Source organism: Bicyclus anynana, chromosome 21, assembly GCF_947172395.1.
Source record: "Bicyclus anynana chromosome 21, ilBicAnyn1.1, whole genome shotgun sequence".
NCBI classification, from domain to species: domain Eukaryota; kingdom Metazoa; phylum Arthropoda; class Insecta; order Lepidoptera; family Nymphalidae; genus Bicyclus; species Bicyclus anynana.
In genome coordinates this window covers 3,888,373-3,907,999 of record NC_069103.1, presented here as the reverse complement: position 1 = coordinate 3,907,999, position 19,627 = coordinate 3,888,373, and the positions used below count along the sequence as shown (strand labels likewise).

General features: G+C 36.9%; 1 protein-coding gene across 1 annotated transcript; it reads left to right on the top strand.

Annotated features, from left to right (window-relative positions):
• The first annotated feature begins 496 nt into the window (after positions 1 to 496).
• Positions 497 to 19,621, top strand: LOC112044304 (serine/threonine-protein phosphatase 2A 56 kDa regulatory subunit epsilon isoform). The gene is made up of 8 exons (XM_024080111.2): positions 497 to 1,422; positions 5,114 to 5,310; positions 10,328 to 10,522; positions 11,937 to 12,127; positions 14,413 to 14,626; positions 15,440 to 15,559; positions 16,304 to 16,533; positions 17,480 to 19,621. The coding sequence occupies exons 1-8, from the start codon at positions 1,284 to 1,286 to the stop codon at positions 17,583 to 17,585; spliced, it is 1,392 nt and encodes a 463-aa protein (XP_023935879.1). The 5' UTR covers positions 497 to 1,283; the 3' UTR covers positions 17,586 to 19,621.
• Positions 19,622 to 19,627: the final 6 nt, after the last annotated feature.

The following is a 19,627-nucleotide window of genomic DNA, read 5'->3' as shown; positions in this document are numbered from 1 at the left end:
TAATCTATATCATAGACAATAATTATTAATCTGTATTTTTAAACGTCCTATAGACTATCTAACAGTAAGCAATATAGTCAAAATGCAATTTATTTGTACTGTTACATGTAAAAAAATGCTTCTAAAAAAGAGAGTATGAATATGGAAGTATGAACCTTCAGAGCTTAACCTTTTTAATTTTTATCCGTATTTTTTAATATCTTGATGGTTTCTCTATGGTTTCTGATGTTAAGAGAATACTCTATGGAAGTAATGTCTTTCGTGAACGCTGCCATAACATTCATTAGCAATCAAATTGAAAAAATACATTTCCGCTGTAAAACACAAGTTTCTTTGTTTCTGCGTTATTTTAAGAAAACTGGTCACTATAATAACTATAAATTATATTTATTGTTTAATTAAACTGTTTTACTCACTTACAATGTCTTTATTTAGTATTCAATAATAAAAGTGCGCTAATTGATCACCTGAACATTTTTATATCTCCATCTATTTTCAGAAATAGGTACTTTTGAGTGCTGGCGTTTTCGTAGCCAAACCAGTGATGATTATCTTTTAGCTGTAAAGCTTTTGTAAATTGATCGTTTGTTCTAGCTGAAAAAACTCGCAGAAATAAACAATTTTCCTTGTGAAAGTGAAATCTATCGGTATATTCTTGTGCATAACAGTAAAATGCGTCTTGTTTCACTGTCTGAATCGAAGCGGATGGTGAGCGATGGCGAGAATACGGTGATAGATTTTTGGTGTTAAAAATTGCTCTGTGTCATTGCCGTTTTAGTTTTGTACTACATCTAACGAGGACAATTTTTGATTAAAATTGACGTTTTCCGTGTTAAAATTACTAAATCTTTGAATATTTCGACGATTATTGTGGGGAAATTATATTGTCATCGACTGACCGGCTGATATTACACGAGGCTTGTATGTATATGTGACTTCTGCCTTCTGCTATTAGTGACACGCCTCACAAAATAAATCTTAATTTTGTGAATGGACTTTTTCTATTTTGTTGTTGTGTCGTTTTTGTGATAAAGACGGTTTATAATTACGTAACTGTTGTGGAATCTTAGTGTATTAAAGAATGGCCTGAGTGTGACCACTCCATTACCGTCATGTGTGACGGAGGAATGTTTGTTTAGGCTCTAATATTTTGCTGCGACTTTGCCCCGAGTGCGCGTTTGATACCTATATCGGACTGGAACATGAATTTATCCGAATCAAAACAAGATTTGCATTGATCGTTCTCGACTTTTCGTCATTTCGGACACTTTTATATTTGCAAAATGTCTTCGGGAACGTTTGTGGATAGGATCGACCCTTTCGCGAAGCGATCGCTGAAGAAGAAGACCAAGAAGTCTCAGGGCTCGTCGCGTTACCGCAACACGCAGGACGTCGAGCTGCAGGTCCTGCCACTGCTAAAGGGTGAGTTCACCTTCGCTGTTCTTGCCTTTACTAAATAAAAATAGATTAAAATATACTATAAACGTCTCAATTTATTGGATTATTTGAATAAGATACTATTCTTAATAGATTTTTATCAATGTTTCTATTGGAATTGGGCTGTTATTGGCATGAATTATGGATCTATGATATTTTCTTAATCATTTTTTAAACAAAATGCTGGCCCATATACCCTATATATTTCCTATACAATGTGCATGCTGATCTAGCAAGTTTCATTTTACATTGTTGAGGTTAGCATAGAACATGAAAAACAGTCGCAAAGTGATGAGTGCAAATATCAGTGTGTAAAGGAGCATTATTGGCTGATATATGCAATTTGCTGTATGAGCTTATACAACAATTTTAATTATTTATTTTTTTATTATTTTTTTTATTTTTATATATGCTCCAAAATGAATAGTTTTACATTTTCTTTTGGTCACAGCGGCAAATCTCACTTTGAGATTAACCATGTATTCAAAAGACATTATAGTGCACAAGTGCAAAGTTGTAGTGTGTTGTATATAAAGGTGCACTTTCATAGTCCGATGGGACCCCAGGCTGGCACAACCAGTGAAAGATCAGGCACAAGACTAACAGCTTTAGTTGCACAGGGGTATAGCAACATCGCTGACTTCCCAACTCCAGGCTGCTATTAAGATTTTTCTTGTAAGAAAAATTCCAATAACATATATATTTTTTGTTGGCGTGATCTGGGATTCGGACCATTGACCTCATTGTCCATAGCTGAACCAGCTAACCACAAGGGCAATGAGGCAGTTGTTTAGAATAGACAACATACCAACATTGAGAAAGTTAGGTTTGTTTACTTTGCCTCGTCGTCATCAACCCATATTCGGCTCACTGCTGAGCTCGAGTCTCCTCTCAGAATGAGAGGGGTTAGGCCAATAGTCCACCACGCTGGCCCAATGCGGATTGGCAGACTTCACACACGCAGAGAATGAAGATAATTCTCTGGTATGCAGGTTTCCTCACGATGTTTTCCTTCACCGATTGAGACACGTGATATTTAATTTCTTAAATTTTTTTTAAATTTAATTTCTACAATATTATGCTTTATGTTTTATAGTTGTGAGGCGAAGATAAAGCTAGACTAGACTAGTTTTAAGGCCCTATATACTTAATTTATAAGCTCAAATCCTAGAAATTGTAAGAAATATGCAAATTTGCCATTGCAATACAATATATTTTCTGTAATAATAGAACAAAATATTTACCATTTTATACAAAATTTTTATGTTCCCAATAGACACTATGTTTGAAAAAAGTACATTAGTACAGATTTGAGTATTAAATTTTATTTGTGTTTATAATTATTACAATACTAACAACCATGTTAATATTGATAACTTTCTTATAAGTTAAAATAGAAGTTAAGTCAAGTCATGGAGGCAATCTGCATTTAATTGAGATCTTGCCTGCATCAACTACTGAGCTTCGTGTATGGTTTCCTCAGTCGACTTTGCTTTCTGAACCTGTGGTAGAGACACTACTCTGAAAAATTTGAGTTTTCAAAAGAGCTATCATAAATTGCAATCTCAAAATGATAATCAAAAATACAGTTCTAAGGCCACTGTTATCCAGCTATACGAATTTGCTAAATAGCTGCTAATTTTTGTATGGATATGACAATATCTGAAGGTGATGTTAAATAATATTAAAGGACAGTTTTACAATATCATAAACATAAATAATTATAAAAAAAAAAAAAAAAATTGAGTTAGATGGCCTCCATGGTACAGTGGTGTGCACAATGGATTTACATAACAGATGTCCTGGGTTGGATCCCCGGCAGGGCTGATTGAGATTTTCTTAATTGATCCAGGTCTGGCTGGTGGTAGGCTTTGGCTGTGGCTAGTTATCACCCTACTGACTAAGACCCGCCTTGTCCTTGTCATTTATCTTTCCAGTATGATGTCATGTAGAAACTGTAAAGGGGTGTGGGTTTTCATCCTCCTAAAAAGTTAGCCCGCTTCTATTTTAGATTGCATCATTACTTACCATCAGGTGAGATTGTCAAGGGCTAACTTGTAAATAATAAAATTAAAAAAAAACCATAAATAGTAATTTGTATAATTGCCTTGTATCTTCACCTGCATAATAATGCACCATTCCCATGGGAATACATGGGTTAAGTTATAGTTAAGTTGTTACTCAGTGAAGATGTAGTTTTCTATTGGTAGAAGTATTTTCAAAATTGGTTCAGAAGATCCACATATTACCCCCTTACAACCTCATAAACTTACAAACTATACCTCTTTATAATATTACAAGGTATAGATAACATAATGAGTTGTATTTTGTGATATAATTTTAGAGATTGTATCATAAGTTAATCTTTTCAAACACCACTACTTATCTCTTTTTCACAAAGAAGGTCATATTTGTTGACAAACCATACACACTTAACCTATTTGAATGGTCTTCAAAACTCATAAATACTATACTGATGCTTCCCTTTTATAGGATTACAGAAAAGGGTGTGCAGATGATCAACAAAATTATTTAAATAAAATTTATGATTTAATATTTTAACAAAAGTGAGAAAGGTCACACATCACAAAATATGAAAAATTGTTTGACATAGATAAAATTTGGCAGGGAGGTAGTTTATAGTTTGTAGGCGACTGCTACAAACTGATTTTACTACTAGGCAGAATTAAGGATGCCTAAGGGCAGGACAAAGTTGCGGGTTTTCTCTATTATTTTTATATTTTGTTTGGGATATTATGAGAAATTAAGTAATCATGCACCACACATATAGCCTTATAGCAACTCTTTGGTGAAAACCTTTAAAAGTTTAAAGATACTCTATTAAATAATACATTCAAATAGTTGAGCATTCAAAATTGAAACCTCAATTCATTCTATACCTGTTTATAGTACATTTTGTGATAGACCATAATTATTCTTTCTGGTTTATTTTTTCTCATCAAAAGATAATCAATCCAATAATAGTTGTAAGTATTTAGATGTTCCACAAAATTTAGAATTTCAAATATCCAACTAAGATTTTTCACATTTAAGTAATAAATGTTTGATGATATTGGATTTTTAGAATGATTCAAGGAAAAGTATAGGCAAGTAAACAGTGTAGTATCAATATAAAAGATTTATTTCTGTTTAGGTTTTTAAAATGTAATAATTATGCACTTTCCCATTCTAATAAGAAAGAGCTAAGCTAAGCTAAGCTTTAAACTTTGTTTATAGTCTTTAATGTTAGTTACAGTTAGTTTTTTTTATTATTCTTTACAATATAGCCTTAGTCCTTAGTATTGTAGTCAACGGGACTACAATCTCACCTGATGGTAAGTAATGATGCAATCTAAGATAGAAGATAGATAGATTTGTTAGAAAGAGGATGTAAATCCACACCCCTTAATTTTATCATTTGATACTATCTAAAGATTTGCCCTCAAATTTGATGTAATTTCTATTGTGTAGCATGTAGTTAATTCATTTATTTCAACAATAAAATCTACTAGAAATTTCTTAAACATCAGGTTATGTGGCAGGAGATAAGTAAAGTACAAAAATTTAAATTAAAAGTTGTTAGTCAAAGTAATGTTTATAAATATCAACGTTTACAAACAAATCATCTATTACTGCCTAATATTATATTTTAAAGCAAAATTGCTCTCTATTGCAGATGTTCCAAGCAGCGAGCAAGAAGAACTTTTTATCCGTAAACTGCGGCAGTGCTGTGTGGCTTTTGACTTCATGGATCCTGTCGCCGACCTGAAGGGGAAAGAGATTAAACGTGCCACACTAAACGAGCTTGTAGAGTACATCACTGCTGGCCGTGGAGTGCTCACTGAACCTGTCTATCCAGAGATCATCAAAATGGTATAATACACAATTTATATAATTACTATCAGTGGCGTAGCTTGCCTTGGAGGGGCCCTGTATCAGTGTTAGTTGGGGGGTCCAATGAAGGGTAAAGATTTCTTACAAAAGCAACAAAAATGCTTGCTTAAAATAAATATAACACTGACATAAACTGTCTATGATGTTTACAATTTTTGGGTGCACACTTAACTTGGGAAAAAGAGACTTGCTTGCTCGTTTCTTCTTCATTTCTGAAGTGACCACCACTGATGGGAAACACTAGATTAAGTTAGATTGTGGATTACATTTTACAAATTTTTGCTTTTACATATAAGGGGCTCCTGTAATCCGGGGACCCCGTACGACTGATACGGCGCTAGCTACGCCCCTGATTACTATTTTACTCTTTCCATAAATCTCGCATTAACCATGGATATAATGGTCGGTTCAGTCTGTTCAGGTTCAACTGTGAAAAGGGACTTACTTTCGCATTTATAATATTAGTAACTAGCCGACGCTCCGCGGCTTCACCCGCGTAGTTCCCGTTCCCGTGAGACTACGGGGCTAATCCTCGCAAATAATGTGACTTTCTTTTGTTAAAATAATATTGAAAATTGGTTCAATAGATCCAGAGATTAACCCCTATTTTAATTCATATTCACATTCTCGCGCCAACTTTACTGATATATGTCCACTTGTATAAGTAGTTTGGTTCTGCATATCGGTTCTCCGATATTGCTGTGATAATAATCAGCTGTGATGCACTTGTATGAAGAAAGTATATTCTTTTGTGAATCTTTTTATGAGTCTTTGAAGTGACAATCACTTGAATTGCAGCTTGATCGATCCCACTTAAAGACTTAATTTTATATTGCTATCGTTCATATTTAAAACTGGCCCACATGAGCTTAGAATATGATTGGTATAAGAAACCTCTCTCATTATGCGCCCATGAGCGCGCGAATAGCTTGTCCCGATGGCGAGGCGATTACGTTACGTTTTCAATTAGTATGCTTTACAGTAGGGACTACAAAGGGCTACAAAGAATGGACGGCTCGAGTTGATACGGTGCCGATCTCTTCCGAGTTAGTTTGTGTGCTATGATGACCTCATACTAGCTAGCTTCATAGCAAACTATACGTAGCTTAGTCTCAACGAGCCGGCCTAGTTTCTTTAGATAATCTGGTTGTTGGGGCCATTGGTCGTAGTTCGTGGTCGCGATGTGCTCTAAGTGCCTAAGTAGGTAAGGTAAGGAGTTTGATACAAATAATACTGGACGGCTCGAGTTGATACGGTGCCGATCTCTTTCCAAATTAATTTGTGTGATGACCTCAATACTGGCCAACCAGGCCGAATTCGCTGACACAGATTAGTGCACGGTCGCTCGTAGTAAACTATACGTAGCTTGGTCTCAGCAACCAGACGGTCCGGTCCGGTTTGTGGCCAAGTGCGCGATGTTCATATGGTTTCTTCAGATAACCTCGTCGTTGCGACCATTGGTCGTGGTCGTGGCCGCGTAGTGCACTTATAGGTGCCTAAGTAGATACAAATAATACTGAACGGCTCGAGTTGATACGGTGTCGATCTCTTTCCAAGTTGGTTTGTGTGTTATGACCTCAATACTGGCCAGTCGGGCAATTAGTGCGCGGACGTAGCTTGATCGCAACGACCATTCGGCGCGGCCCGATCTGCGACCAAGTTCGATGTTCATATTATACTTCTAGTTTCTTCAGTAACCTAGTCTTTGCCGCGTATAATAGTGTGCTACGTGCCTAAGTCAATTCTTGTTGTCATCAGATTTGCTCGTATAATTTGTCTTTTTTCCCAACTACAACTTGATGATGTTTTTTATGTATGTATCTATGTATGTTCCACCTAGTATGTAAGCCTAAACTACTGAATCGAATTTAATGAATGAGGTATCAAAAGATTCGTAATGATAGCCTGGGCGTTTTATTCGTAATCATTCATAATATAACTGAGATAATCGTCACTTGTGATTAATTTAATGAGGAAATCTCTTTGGGTTTATATCTTTATCAGTGCATTAGTATCTCATAATAAAGTAATAACAATTTAATTGACAAAGTTATTTAATTGCTCACAACTTGACAAGTCACAAATAAGATAAAGAGAACACTTTGGAAAAAATCTACTGTTGCTGTATTATAATTTCTCGATATTAATATTCTTGTTCGTACAAAAAAAAAATACTAAAGCAAATCAACCTATAAATCTTCATTTCGCTGTACAAATTAGCATAATATATTATGTTATATACAATTCATCGCCTCGTAAATACATTATACACAAGTGTACTCCATACAATGAACATATTATATATGGTAGCATCTTCTTATTGTCATTTTGGTAACTGGCAATAAGTATGTTGACTGTCCTGTGGGCATGTTATAATGCCGCGGTACAATGGTACTATTTTTGTACATTATGTAAATTTATTAGCAGATAACTGCATCTTTGTAAGACTTGTGAAGATTTAACTCGCTCACACTTGTTACGTAACTGATATAACTTGATCTTTCAGTGACTTCATTATGTTATAGTGTGGAGGCTCTATCTAAGATCGCACTTGCTAATTTTGCTACATTTAATGGGTTATAGGTGGCTGAGCCTTTTCATCCTATGTTTTTTTTTTTAATTTTTTTTATTGGTTTGCTAAACTGGCACATTGACTTAACCTAACATAATATATCAAAAATAGCTTCTGTTCATCCTCATGTTTTTATTCCACTACTTATGATGGAAAGAGACGTGATAGCCCAGTGGATATGATCGCTGCTTTCGTTTCGGAGGGCGTTGGTTCGAATCCGGTCCGGGGCATGCACCTCCAACTTTTCAGTTGTGTGCATTTTAAGAAATTAACTTGTCTAAAAACGGTGAAGGAAAAACGTGTGAGGAAACCTGACATTTTTCTTAATTCTCTACGTGTGTGAAGTCTGTCAATCCGCCTCTCATTGTGAGAGGAGATTCGTGCTCAATAGTGAGCCGAATATGGGTTGTTAATGATGATAGAAACTACACTTAATGTAAGGAGTTGAAAACTTTGGTTACTTGATTGAACGCGCAGAAAAGGGTTCGAATTGAAAACTCGTTTTGTATTGGATAGTCCATTAATCGAAGAAGGTTATAACATGACGCTATGGCCAATAGGAGCGGAGCATCAATATAGCAAACACGGGAAAAGTTCCTTTGAGAGCTTCGGTTGCGTAAACAAAATTCATGTGATGACTGAATTGATCCCCTTTAAAAGTTTTATAAGGGTTTCCACGCGAACCAACGGTCGAGGACGTCAGTAAATAGTATATAAGATCGATTTTTCTATAATATCGATCATTCCTAATGAACCGTGGCGATTGTAATAATTTAACTTATTTACCTACTTTTTGGATAGCACAACAACTTTCGTAACACCGCCGTGTAGTAACAATTTTCTTTAAAAATATTTTCCATATCTTTTAAATACGACCCATATTTCCATTTCCCTTCCAACTAGTAGTAAAAGACTGTTATTAGTGGATATTACAATAGTCCAGCGAGCGGGATCGAACCACGACTTCCCGGCGATTAATTCGGCCCCTTTGTTAACGACAAATGCTATTGAAGCTTAAATATAAAAAAAACAATACCAATATTATAAATGCGAAGTCTGTCTGTCACCTTTTCACGGCTATACCCCTTAACCGATTTGGATGAAATTTGGTATAGAGATAAATTGTACTTTGGAGCAGAACATAGGATACTTTTTATCCCGGAAAAGGCCAAGGTTCCCGCAGGATTTGTGAAAAAAAAATTCACGTGAACGAAGTCGCGGGCGTCCGCTAGTTAGCAAATAAAATTAAAACACGTTGGGTTTTATTCTATTGAATGATTGAGCAGTCTTTTAAATATGAGTTGTCGAAACTGAAAAGTCGTCTCTTGGTAAACTCGGACATTGGGATTGATTGATATGCAATTGCTCTGGTTTTCATCCACGGTGGAATGCCCTACCGGTGTCTGTGGTCTTTTCATCGTAGCGAATGTTTTAGCACAATAGTGAATATACTACTGAGCTATAAGACTATAACATCACGCTTAAATGTAATACACATTTAATAGATATGTACATCTTGTACTACTAAGTACTATGTAACAGATAAGCACACTTCAACTTTTAATGTAAGACCTTTAATAATATCAGTTCTAAAGTAAACATACTCAGAATCAATACATAGTTTTCGGGAAAAAAATCATCTCTACTTGGTACTCTTGTGATTAATGTGCTCATATTATTTCATTTTCTTTCTTTCTCTCGTTTTTTTTTCTTGTTAAGTTATTATGTGTTCCTATGATAATTGACTATGAAAAACGGCTAGAACTCACGTGATATAAGGTGCTAGTCTTAGCTACGATTTGCATAATCACCTACCATCAGGTGAGATTGTAGTCATGGGTTAACTGTAAAGAATACAAAAAAAATAAAATTAAAAAAGGTTAAGGAGGCAAACATGACACGAGGATAATGGGGATGATGACTAGGTTTGAGTATATTGATTTTATGATACATTCGGGTAAATAAGGTTAATTTGACTATTTTATATTCATAAAAATCAAAGATTGTCTGGATATTTGAAAAATAAATAAGATTATAAAATTTCAAAATCTATTAAAAATCTTACAGTTTTAGCTTCCTTACATTAAATGTGACATTTTTTAATAAATGAACTATAAACATAAACGCACAAATAACAAAGATATTAGTAATTTTATTTGAACGCCCATACAAATCTAACAATCATTATATACTTACGACGTCATTAACTCGTACAATTTTGTATGGATTTTTCAGGGATCCGTGGCAGCGCCGCAAATCTGACCCTTTAAATCCTTGTAGCTCCGAAAGTAATGATCGCAGATACCCTGCTACTTTTACAAAATTGCTTTACTATTAGCATACTCTTAATTTGTATACAATTCAAAAAACTGTCATCATCCCTATTAAGGATTTTGCTGACGATGCACTGTCTCGTATTTCTAGATATCGGCGAACTTGTTCCGCACCCTGCCGCCGAGCGACAACCCCGACTTCGACCCGGAGGAGGACGACCCGACCCTGGAGGCGTCGTGGCCGCACCTCCAACTAGTCTACGAGTTCTTCCTGCGATTCCTCGAGTCGACCGACTTCCAGCCCACTATCGGCAAGAAGGTCATCGACCAGAAATTTGTACTGCAGGTGAACTGGCATATCTATATACTTTATCTTTGTTGTTATTGTTGGATGTTTTGAAAGATAACATATTTAGTAAATTGATTTTGAATGAGGCATAAGAAAGGGGAATGCAGATCGACTTCCTAATGTGATTGTTTGTTAAATTAGACGCTTTATTTTTAAAATCGCATAAAATTTAAATGCAAAGATAAAACAAGTACTTCTAAAGGTTCAGGTTGAAAGATTACATTGATTTCCACGTGGACGAAGTCGCGGGCGTCTGCTAGTTCTATATAAATTAAGAAAACACACTACGTTTTCTAAATAAGACGCTATAGGAAAACAGTTTGGTGTCGAGACATTTTTCTTGTAGTAGATTGTTTTGAAACGATTCTATTTCGGTTAATATTAATTAGTGAACTGGCATTGCCTCGCGCGGTATTCAGATAATGCAGTATGTAGGCCATATAGTGAAATTGAACTTCGGCGTTGTTTGTATTTATGTTCGTAGTTTGTATCTAACAGCGATTTACCGTTTCTTGATAAATATAAAGTTACGTACAAAATTATACATAATTTTTATATCTCTATGTCAACACAAGTTTTCTTGAAGACCTAAAGAAAGGTTCAGTATTTTATAAAACTTTCTTTTCTTTTTCTCCCTTTTATAAAGTTTTAGGTAAACACACGTCAAACTTATACCACCCCTTGTTTTGGCGTCGGTCGTGGGTTGAAATTAACGGTGACTAGTCTCATATTTGAAGTTATAGTTACGAGAGGTTAGGCCAGGTTCTCACTACACCAGACTAGCAGATTTGCCGGAAACCAGACACTGGGCAAAGGTGTGCACATTATTTCGGATCCTACAACTAAATCCTATAGTCAAGTGCTCATTTGCATTTGGACCTGTGCGGGTCCGGCAAATATGCTGGGCTCGGTTTTATTGTCTGGTTAATGTAAATTTCATAGAAAACTTAACGTAAAAATGATGTAATTAATCAGCTTTTCCAAACGTTAAAAATGCCGTCATCTATTTTGTGATGGCACTATATTACCTACTTGATATCACTGAAGGAATAAAAGTCAAACTAATTTTTTAATAACTAATAATTTTGTCAAACACTCCGATTGGTTAAGGTTTAGTGTTTACGTGACGTCATGAAACAGTTCAAATATAGACCATCATGGCCGATAGCGTTTTGGCTAATATTGACAGAAAAATATTTAAAAATTAAAACTTTTATGTACCTATTCATGTCTCAAAAAATATGTATAATTATTTTTCAATCTAGTATAACTAATGAACAATTTAAGAACCTTTTAAAAAACTGAAAACTAGCCTATTCCGTCACTACCTTTTCCGGCAGTTTTATCGGTCCGGCGGGGTGGGAATCCTTACAATGTGACTTTATTTATTGGTCGTTGTGTTTTGTTACAGCTTTTAGACTTGTTCGATTCCGAGGACCCTCGCGAGCGCGACTTCCTGAAGACCGTGCTGCATCGCATTTACGGCAAGTTCTTGGGCCTGCGCGCTTTCATACGGAAACAAATCAACAACATCTTCCTTAGATTCGTGTACGAAACGGAACACTTTAACGGCGTGGGTGAACTTCTAGAGATATTGGGAAGGTAAGAATTGTTACAGTCAATCTACTTGCATATGGTGGTGAGATGACAGACCATTTGCATTTATGTGTATGAAAGGAAAATTATACAAACACACATTATAACAATTAAGGGCCTTATCATACTAGCCGTTTGCCAGCGAAGACGTCGCGGAGGCGTGGCGGATTCGCAACGTTTTCGTCGCGGTTTTGTAGCGAATTCAGTAACAAAATGGTTTCTAACGAGGAAACACTGCTGTTTTATTTATTAAAATTTATTTAAAAAAATCAGATTTCTGGCTAAAATTTATTGTTTATATTTATTTAATTTTTCCTTCCAAACCAACAAATAGTCACAGGATAATTTTTACTAGCTTACTTTTATGAGTACTAGTTAATATTTTTAGTTCGTTATGACGATGGGCCTAAGATTTGAAAAGATCGTAATTTTTGCGTACGATTTCGATTACTCGATCGTACATTGTACAAGATTTAAAAAAAGTCGTACAAATAGGATTTAAATCGTACTACTGATATTGACAACACTGGGATGGACTGGCGTTTGTACGAAACAGTATAACATTGTGCGCCCGCAACGAATTCGCTGCGGATACGCGGCGTGTTCGTTGCGCGCCTGTAACGAATCCGTTGCTCCGCTTTGAAAACGCTCGCAATCCGCTAGTGTGATAGCTCTGTAAGCATTGCTTTTCATTGCTGACGTTCCTTTAGTTTTACACACCAACGCCTGTCAAACGTATGTTTAAGTTATGTATTTCACCACTACATCTAAAGAAAAGTAGACAAACTAGCGACTACCGAGTATCGACGAAGAGTTGTTTTATTTTGTTGATCGCTTAATTGGTACAACTGGTAAAATGTTTCCTGGGTCCTGTTGGCCTATTCATTAATTTGGTCTTTAATATCAACCTATTAAAATGAACATCAAATCAATTGATAAAATGTCATTTATGTACTGTGTAATATCCACCAGTGAGCACCGATTGACATTTTTACATAGAATCTCAATTTTGTATATGTCAACTAGCATTCATCAAAGATAGTGAATAAATCTACTGGACTTTTACACATAGAAATAATAGAATCAATTATTTAAATACATTGCATCACAGATTTTTTGTATTTAGTTCATGTTAGCTATGATCTCCAAATTTGTTTAATCTCATTAATGTGGAATAATCTAGTTAATCCTATTATAACATACACATTAACTGCTAGTTCTATGTTCAAGTAGTTTTAGTTCGAGGAAATGTTATAAACACACCAATTAGATTATCTAGGTTTGGTGAAATAGGACATGTAATGTTAAACATTCTATCATTATAAATGCGATTGTGGGTTTCTTAAAACCTATATAGCTGAACCGCTGAACTGATCTTAACAAAAATTGGTACTTTGATAGATTGCTTCTGAAAATAAGGATGTTTGAAAAATCCGCGAAATATTTCAGAAAACTTAAAAATAAAAGCACAAAGTTGTGCGCCTTTACAAGCCTGAGCTGAGACTCAAATTTTAGTAGGTACTTACGAATCTTCGGACACATTATTGTACACTGTAATGCTTCACTAATCTTGGCTAAGAGATTGATCTCTATAGCACAAACTCAGTCATGAGGATATTACTTTATTACTTTATTTCTTTATACTGTCACGAAAATATTATACTTTTGAACTTATGATACTTTAATGTCTAGACTGTGCCAGATGTGTCTGACAAAACTAAACTTACTCGTAGTTACAAAGTCTGGTAACACAATAATCAAAATAACTGACCACTACTATTGACATTCTCGATTTATTCTCGGTCGCCACAAGCGTTCTTTGTTGTTAACTTTTGTAACTGTATAACCACGGCGGCTGCCTGCTATCTTCTCTATGAAGTTTTTTTTTTTATTCGAGGAACGGTATTTTTTTATAAACGAGGAATTTAGTACGAAACATGGAGTTGAACGTGCACTCGCTCTAGAGTTCGCGCGTTAACTGGACGCAACAAGGCGTCCCTAGTATCCCGACTCGCGCGCAATACGCGCGAATCAAGCGCGTGTCGAGAGTCTGACGTAGTGTACGCGATTTACGCGCGTATTATCGCGCGATGCTTGTTGACGCGATGTATTGATGTCTAGTACTTCGACAAAGCGCGTAAGAATTCGCGCGATACGATTCGCGATGAAATCGCACCTTCTGGACAAGGACTAATTAATTAACTATACGTCTTACACTACAATGCATCATGTACCGATCCTATAATCCATGCTGAGGCACAGGCTGTATTGACGAGGGTCCTCGGTTGCAGTATAATAAACGGGTTCGCCCTGCCGCTGAAGAGCGAGCACAAACAGTTCCTGGTGAAGGTGCTGCTGCCGCTGCACAAGGTGAAGTGCCTGTCGCTGTACCACGCGCAGCTCGCCTACTGCGTGGTGCAGTTCCTGGAGAAGGACGCCACGCTCACGGAGCCGGTGGTGCGCGGCCTGCTCAAGTTCTGGCCGAAGACCTGCTCGCAGAAAGAGGTCAGTGTTATATATTTTTTTAATTGCTCTAAATGTTTTTATTCAATCACAAGTTGGTGTTCGTTTACACGAGCAGCATTGTTGCCAACGGCAACGGCAGCTGGCAACTGCTACCGACGATCGCCGTCGACTGCCGTTGACTGCCGCCGAGACGTCGCCGACTGCATTCGTCGGTAGCAGTTGCTGCTCGCGTAAATGAACACCAACTTGTGATTAACTGCGATTTCACCAGAGTTGCTTATTGCGACCAGTGCAGTGAAATATAAATAAAATTTCGTCCAATGGCGTCAGAGTTGTCGCAGTTTTTAACACATAGGTTTGTCTGTGTATAAAAACTAAATGAACTATTTAGGACCATTTAAAATTTGTCAACTAACCTATTCGTGCATACGCTAAGCCTGATACGTAGCTCCACCCGTATATACGGGATATAGCGCCGTGGCACGCTCGCATGGTGTTTAACTCTGACAATAGTTTCTATACGGATGGACTGTTGTCGATGGATGACGCGTTTTTTTATATAAAGCTGGTCATATGTAACAGGTTATTTATACTATAAAGATATGAAATCAGCATTATTCCATTGAGATGCCAATCATTTCTCACAAATGCAAAACACTTGGACCTATAACAGAGTTATATTTTGTAGGTTATGCTAAGAAATCCTACAATGCGTCCTATACTAAAATACCCAGCATCCATCAACCTGAGGCAAAGATTAAGCCTCATATACCTGTAATTATACCAATATTAATTCATGCATTAATTTTAATAGAACTAATTGTTACAATTAATACTATGATTATGTTTTAGGTTATGTTCCTTGGTGAAATTGAAGAGATTTTGGATGTTATTGAACCAGCACAGTTTGCTAAAATCCAAGAGCAATTATTTAGGCAAATTGCAAAATGCGTGTCCAGTCCACATTTCCAGGTAAATAAAAAATATCTAGTTGTGTTATAAAATAATGTTTTGATAAGAAATTTTCATTGATCAAGGAAGAGAAAGCAGATAAAGTTAAGATTTATTTCATTATTTTAGCAGTCTATGGTCAGGTCAGTCAGTCAGGTCAGGTCAGTCAATAGTCAGGATCGAAAATATTGCTAGGATGGGACGAAAGAGAGAGCAATATTTTCGAATTCGTCGCTATTGGTCGACAATAACGTCTTCATCTCGTAATGAGTTATTTCGTAGCTCGCGTCCTAGGTATACTGAAATGGATAATACTAAATTACCAATATTCAGTGTTATTTGTTTATATTTTCCGGTTAGTCCTTTCTTTTTAAACCTGCCTTTCGAACCGAATCTTTACAAAAATTTAACTGACGTTTCAAAAGTGCTTGTAAACTAAGCCTACTTGAAATAAATGAATTTTGAATTTTTGTATTTTAAACCACCACCGCTGAAGCCGTGGTTGAGTTTTAGCGAGACTAAGAGTTAATTTTTATTAGAAGATATTTTTTTTAAAAAGAATATTTGCCATATTTTTATAATATGACCAATATTCCCATTCCCCTCCAATTAGTCGGAAAAGACTGTGCTAGGAGTGGGTACGACAATAGACCAACGGGGCGGGGATCGAACCACAACCCCTCGGTGATGAGTCCGACCGCTCTTACCGTTGAGCTATTGAGGCTATTTAATGAAGAATGTTAACATAGTGTGATCGTATTGCAGGTAGCAGAGAGGGCGCTTTACTACTGGAACAACGAGTACATCCTGTCGCTGATGGAGGAGAACAACCAAGTGATCATGCCCATCATGTTCCCCGCGCTGTACAGGATGAGCAAGGAGCACTGGAACCAGACCATCGTCACGCTGGTGTACAATGTGCTCAAGACCTTCATGGAGATGAACTCCAAGCTGTTCGACGAGCTCACTGCCAGCTACAAGGCGGAGCGTCAGAAGTGAGTATTATCTAGACCATTGATTTCCAAAGAGAATTAAAAAAAAAAAGAGATCCTAAAGAGGTGGACCCCCAGGGTTCCATGGGAGAATCGTTGGGAGTTCTGACCTCGTGTTTTTTGTCACTCCAACAGTGACAATAAAATGAGAGTTCACAACTGTGTCATAGTGTTTTCATATACCAAATGGGGAGTTTTGTAATATAATAAGTAAGAATTTATTGTTTTGTGAGTATAGATGTCAATTGATTGACTGTTCAACTTTATTTTTTTTAAATTAACCAATTTTCCCTTTTTTAAAAAAAAAAAACTGTTAATTAGTGTTTGGAACTCAACTGCAACGAAAATCATAGTTAAAATCTAATCTCCATTTTTTCATCTCTCTCATCTCTTATCTATCAAATCTCTCTCATTTTTATCGAGTTTTGGGAAATCTAAATTTTGTAAGTGGTCTATGACAAAAGAGTTTGGAAACCTATGATTTACTAATATTATAAAGAGGAAAGATTGGATTGATTCTTTGTTTCTTTGCATTGAATAGGCACTGAAACTACTGAACCGATTTGAAATATTCTTTCACTGTTAGGAAGCTACATTATCCCCAAGCGCGATAGAGCATTTATCCCCATATTCCGAAGGGAATGGGAACCACGCGGGTGAAACCGCGCGGCGTCTACAAGTTCATTATATAGCAGCCTGTTTTAACGGCTCAGCCGGCCAGACCTCCCTATTTCTGATCTTCGCTGGCTTTGCACCGCCTTTAAACCGCCGCCAAATAAGATCAGAAGGTAGCACATACGATATTATTTTTCGCTTTTTAGTTTTGTGATTTTTATGTTAAAAATGTTCTATTTACTTTTACTCTTTTGTGTCGCACTATATGTCTGACTGTGTGTCTGTGTGTGTCTGTGTCTGTCTGTGTCTGACGGTGTCTGTGTGTCTGTCGCAGAGAGAAGAAGCGCGAGAAGGAGCGCGACGAGCTGTGGAAGCGGCTGGGCGAGATGGAGATCGGCCACAAGCGGCAGCAGGCGGCCGGCGGCGCGCTCGCCAAGTGATGCCGCTCGTCACCTAGATAATGCGATTCGTTTTATTTTCACTTATGTATTCATATTTTCTATTCGATTACATTTTTGTTAATGACGTTATTAATTTTTTATACCTCGTAATGATTCGTTCGTTCGGGCGACCGACCGCGCGCCGCACCAGTCCCGAATGCACCGTCATTGTTGATCTAGTATTTTTGTATTCGTTTACGTAGCGTACTACATAGATTTACTTTAGGGATTTTTTAAAATATTGTTAAATTGTTTAATAAGTTAAAAGTTGTATGTATTATTGTCGACGCGTGATCGTTTGTATTGCATTTTTTGATCACCGATGATTGTATTGATCGGGCACCGGCTTCCGGCTGAAAATGTTTGTACAAAAAAAAAAATTTGAATACCCCCCCCTTAGGTAAATTGGAGGTGTAGTTCTTCCGGTGCGCGGCGGCGGGCGCGGCGCGCGCGCTGGCGTCCGCCCCGCGCCCCCCCCTGCGCGCTGAGACGTCCCTTTGACTAGATGCTGCATACGAAAATGTAATTTCATTTTGTATAGATACATAGTGTAAATAGGCATTTATTTATTATAAATTTATAGCAGTGTGATTTTTATACATAGCTGCGGGTGTGGGACGATCGGACAGAGCGATCGCGCGCACCGCCCGGCGCCCTCGCGTCGCGGCTCGGGAACCGACCACGGTGACGGATCACATCGGCGTAGCGCGATGCCGTAGTAGTTAGTGCTCGTTTGCACGAGCGGCAGCTGCTGCCGACGACCGCAGGCGACTGCAGTCGGCTACGTCTCGGCGGCGGTCGACGGCGGTCGCCCACTGCGGTGAGCGGAGAGTTGCCGCTCGTGTGAATGAACCCTTATGATAATTTGTAAGGAAATAGTCATTAATTTGTATGATATTGCTGTAGCTATTAATTTTTCTATCGTCTAGTAGAGCGACGCGGACGGCGCCGCCCGCGCCTCTGTATATAGTGTGTACGCGCCAGCGCCTGTGTGTGTGTACACTGTGACATGTTTGTTATGTAAAATGTATTGACATTGCAAATTATATGATCTTATATATATATAAATTACTATTATAGTACACAGTATGGAAATAAACAGTTGCCTCACGAGTATTGCATTGTTCAATGAACTGTCGCGTGAGCCACTCCCCCGCCCCGCGCCCGGCGTCGGTCGCAGCTCATACTGTCGCGTGCGCGTGTCGCGTGTCGCATGTCGCAACTCGCAAGCACCTCTCACCACTCGTCTCTGCATACATTTCTGTTCTATTCTGTTCGAGATAGCATTCGAATATTTTATTTTATAATCTACTTCTTTTATTAAAAATACATATTTTTATGATTATTTAGGTTAACGTAAACGATAATAATTATTGTGTTGTAAAATATGTGTACTTGGGTAAAAATAATAAAAAAAAAAACAACTATAATAAAAAATTTTGATAATTCTTATACCACAAATCTGTAAAGAAATAAAACTAATTCGTAACCATTAGCGCCGAGCTTACTTGAGCTTACGTTTTACTTATTTTCACATCCGTGCGATGACATACTGAAGATTTTGGAAACAATTATACAACAACAAAATCCAATTACATTCAATGTATGTTTTGTATCTTTATGCACCTTTGGTTATATCAATTTTATTTGTAACAAAAGCCTAAGAATACGTGCAAGTTGTTAGCGAAACTTGTACATATTGGAGATGAAGCTATTGCTATATAATAAACAAGTATCAGTTCAGCTCGTTTATGTCTGCGGTACATAACAAACGAATCTAGGATAACTGTATTTTATTAGCATAATTTTAATTTGAGGTTTAGTATAGTTCGTCGCATAAAATTAATAATTGCTAAAAAAAACGTGATCGGCAAAATGGTAAAAAGCAGTAGCATAAATCGTACATTGTTGTGTAATAAATGTTATTTAAGGCACCTATACCTATAGGCAGAAACATCTACAGATAGAAGATTTATAAACAAAAATAAAGAACACAATAAATGCTTATTTAAAAGTAATTAAATTACTTGATTATTTTATTG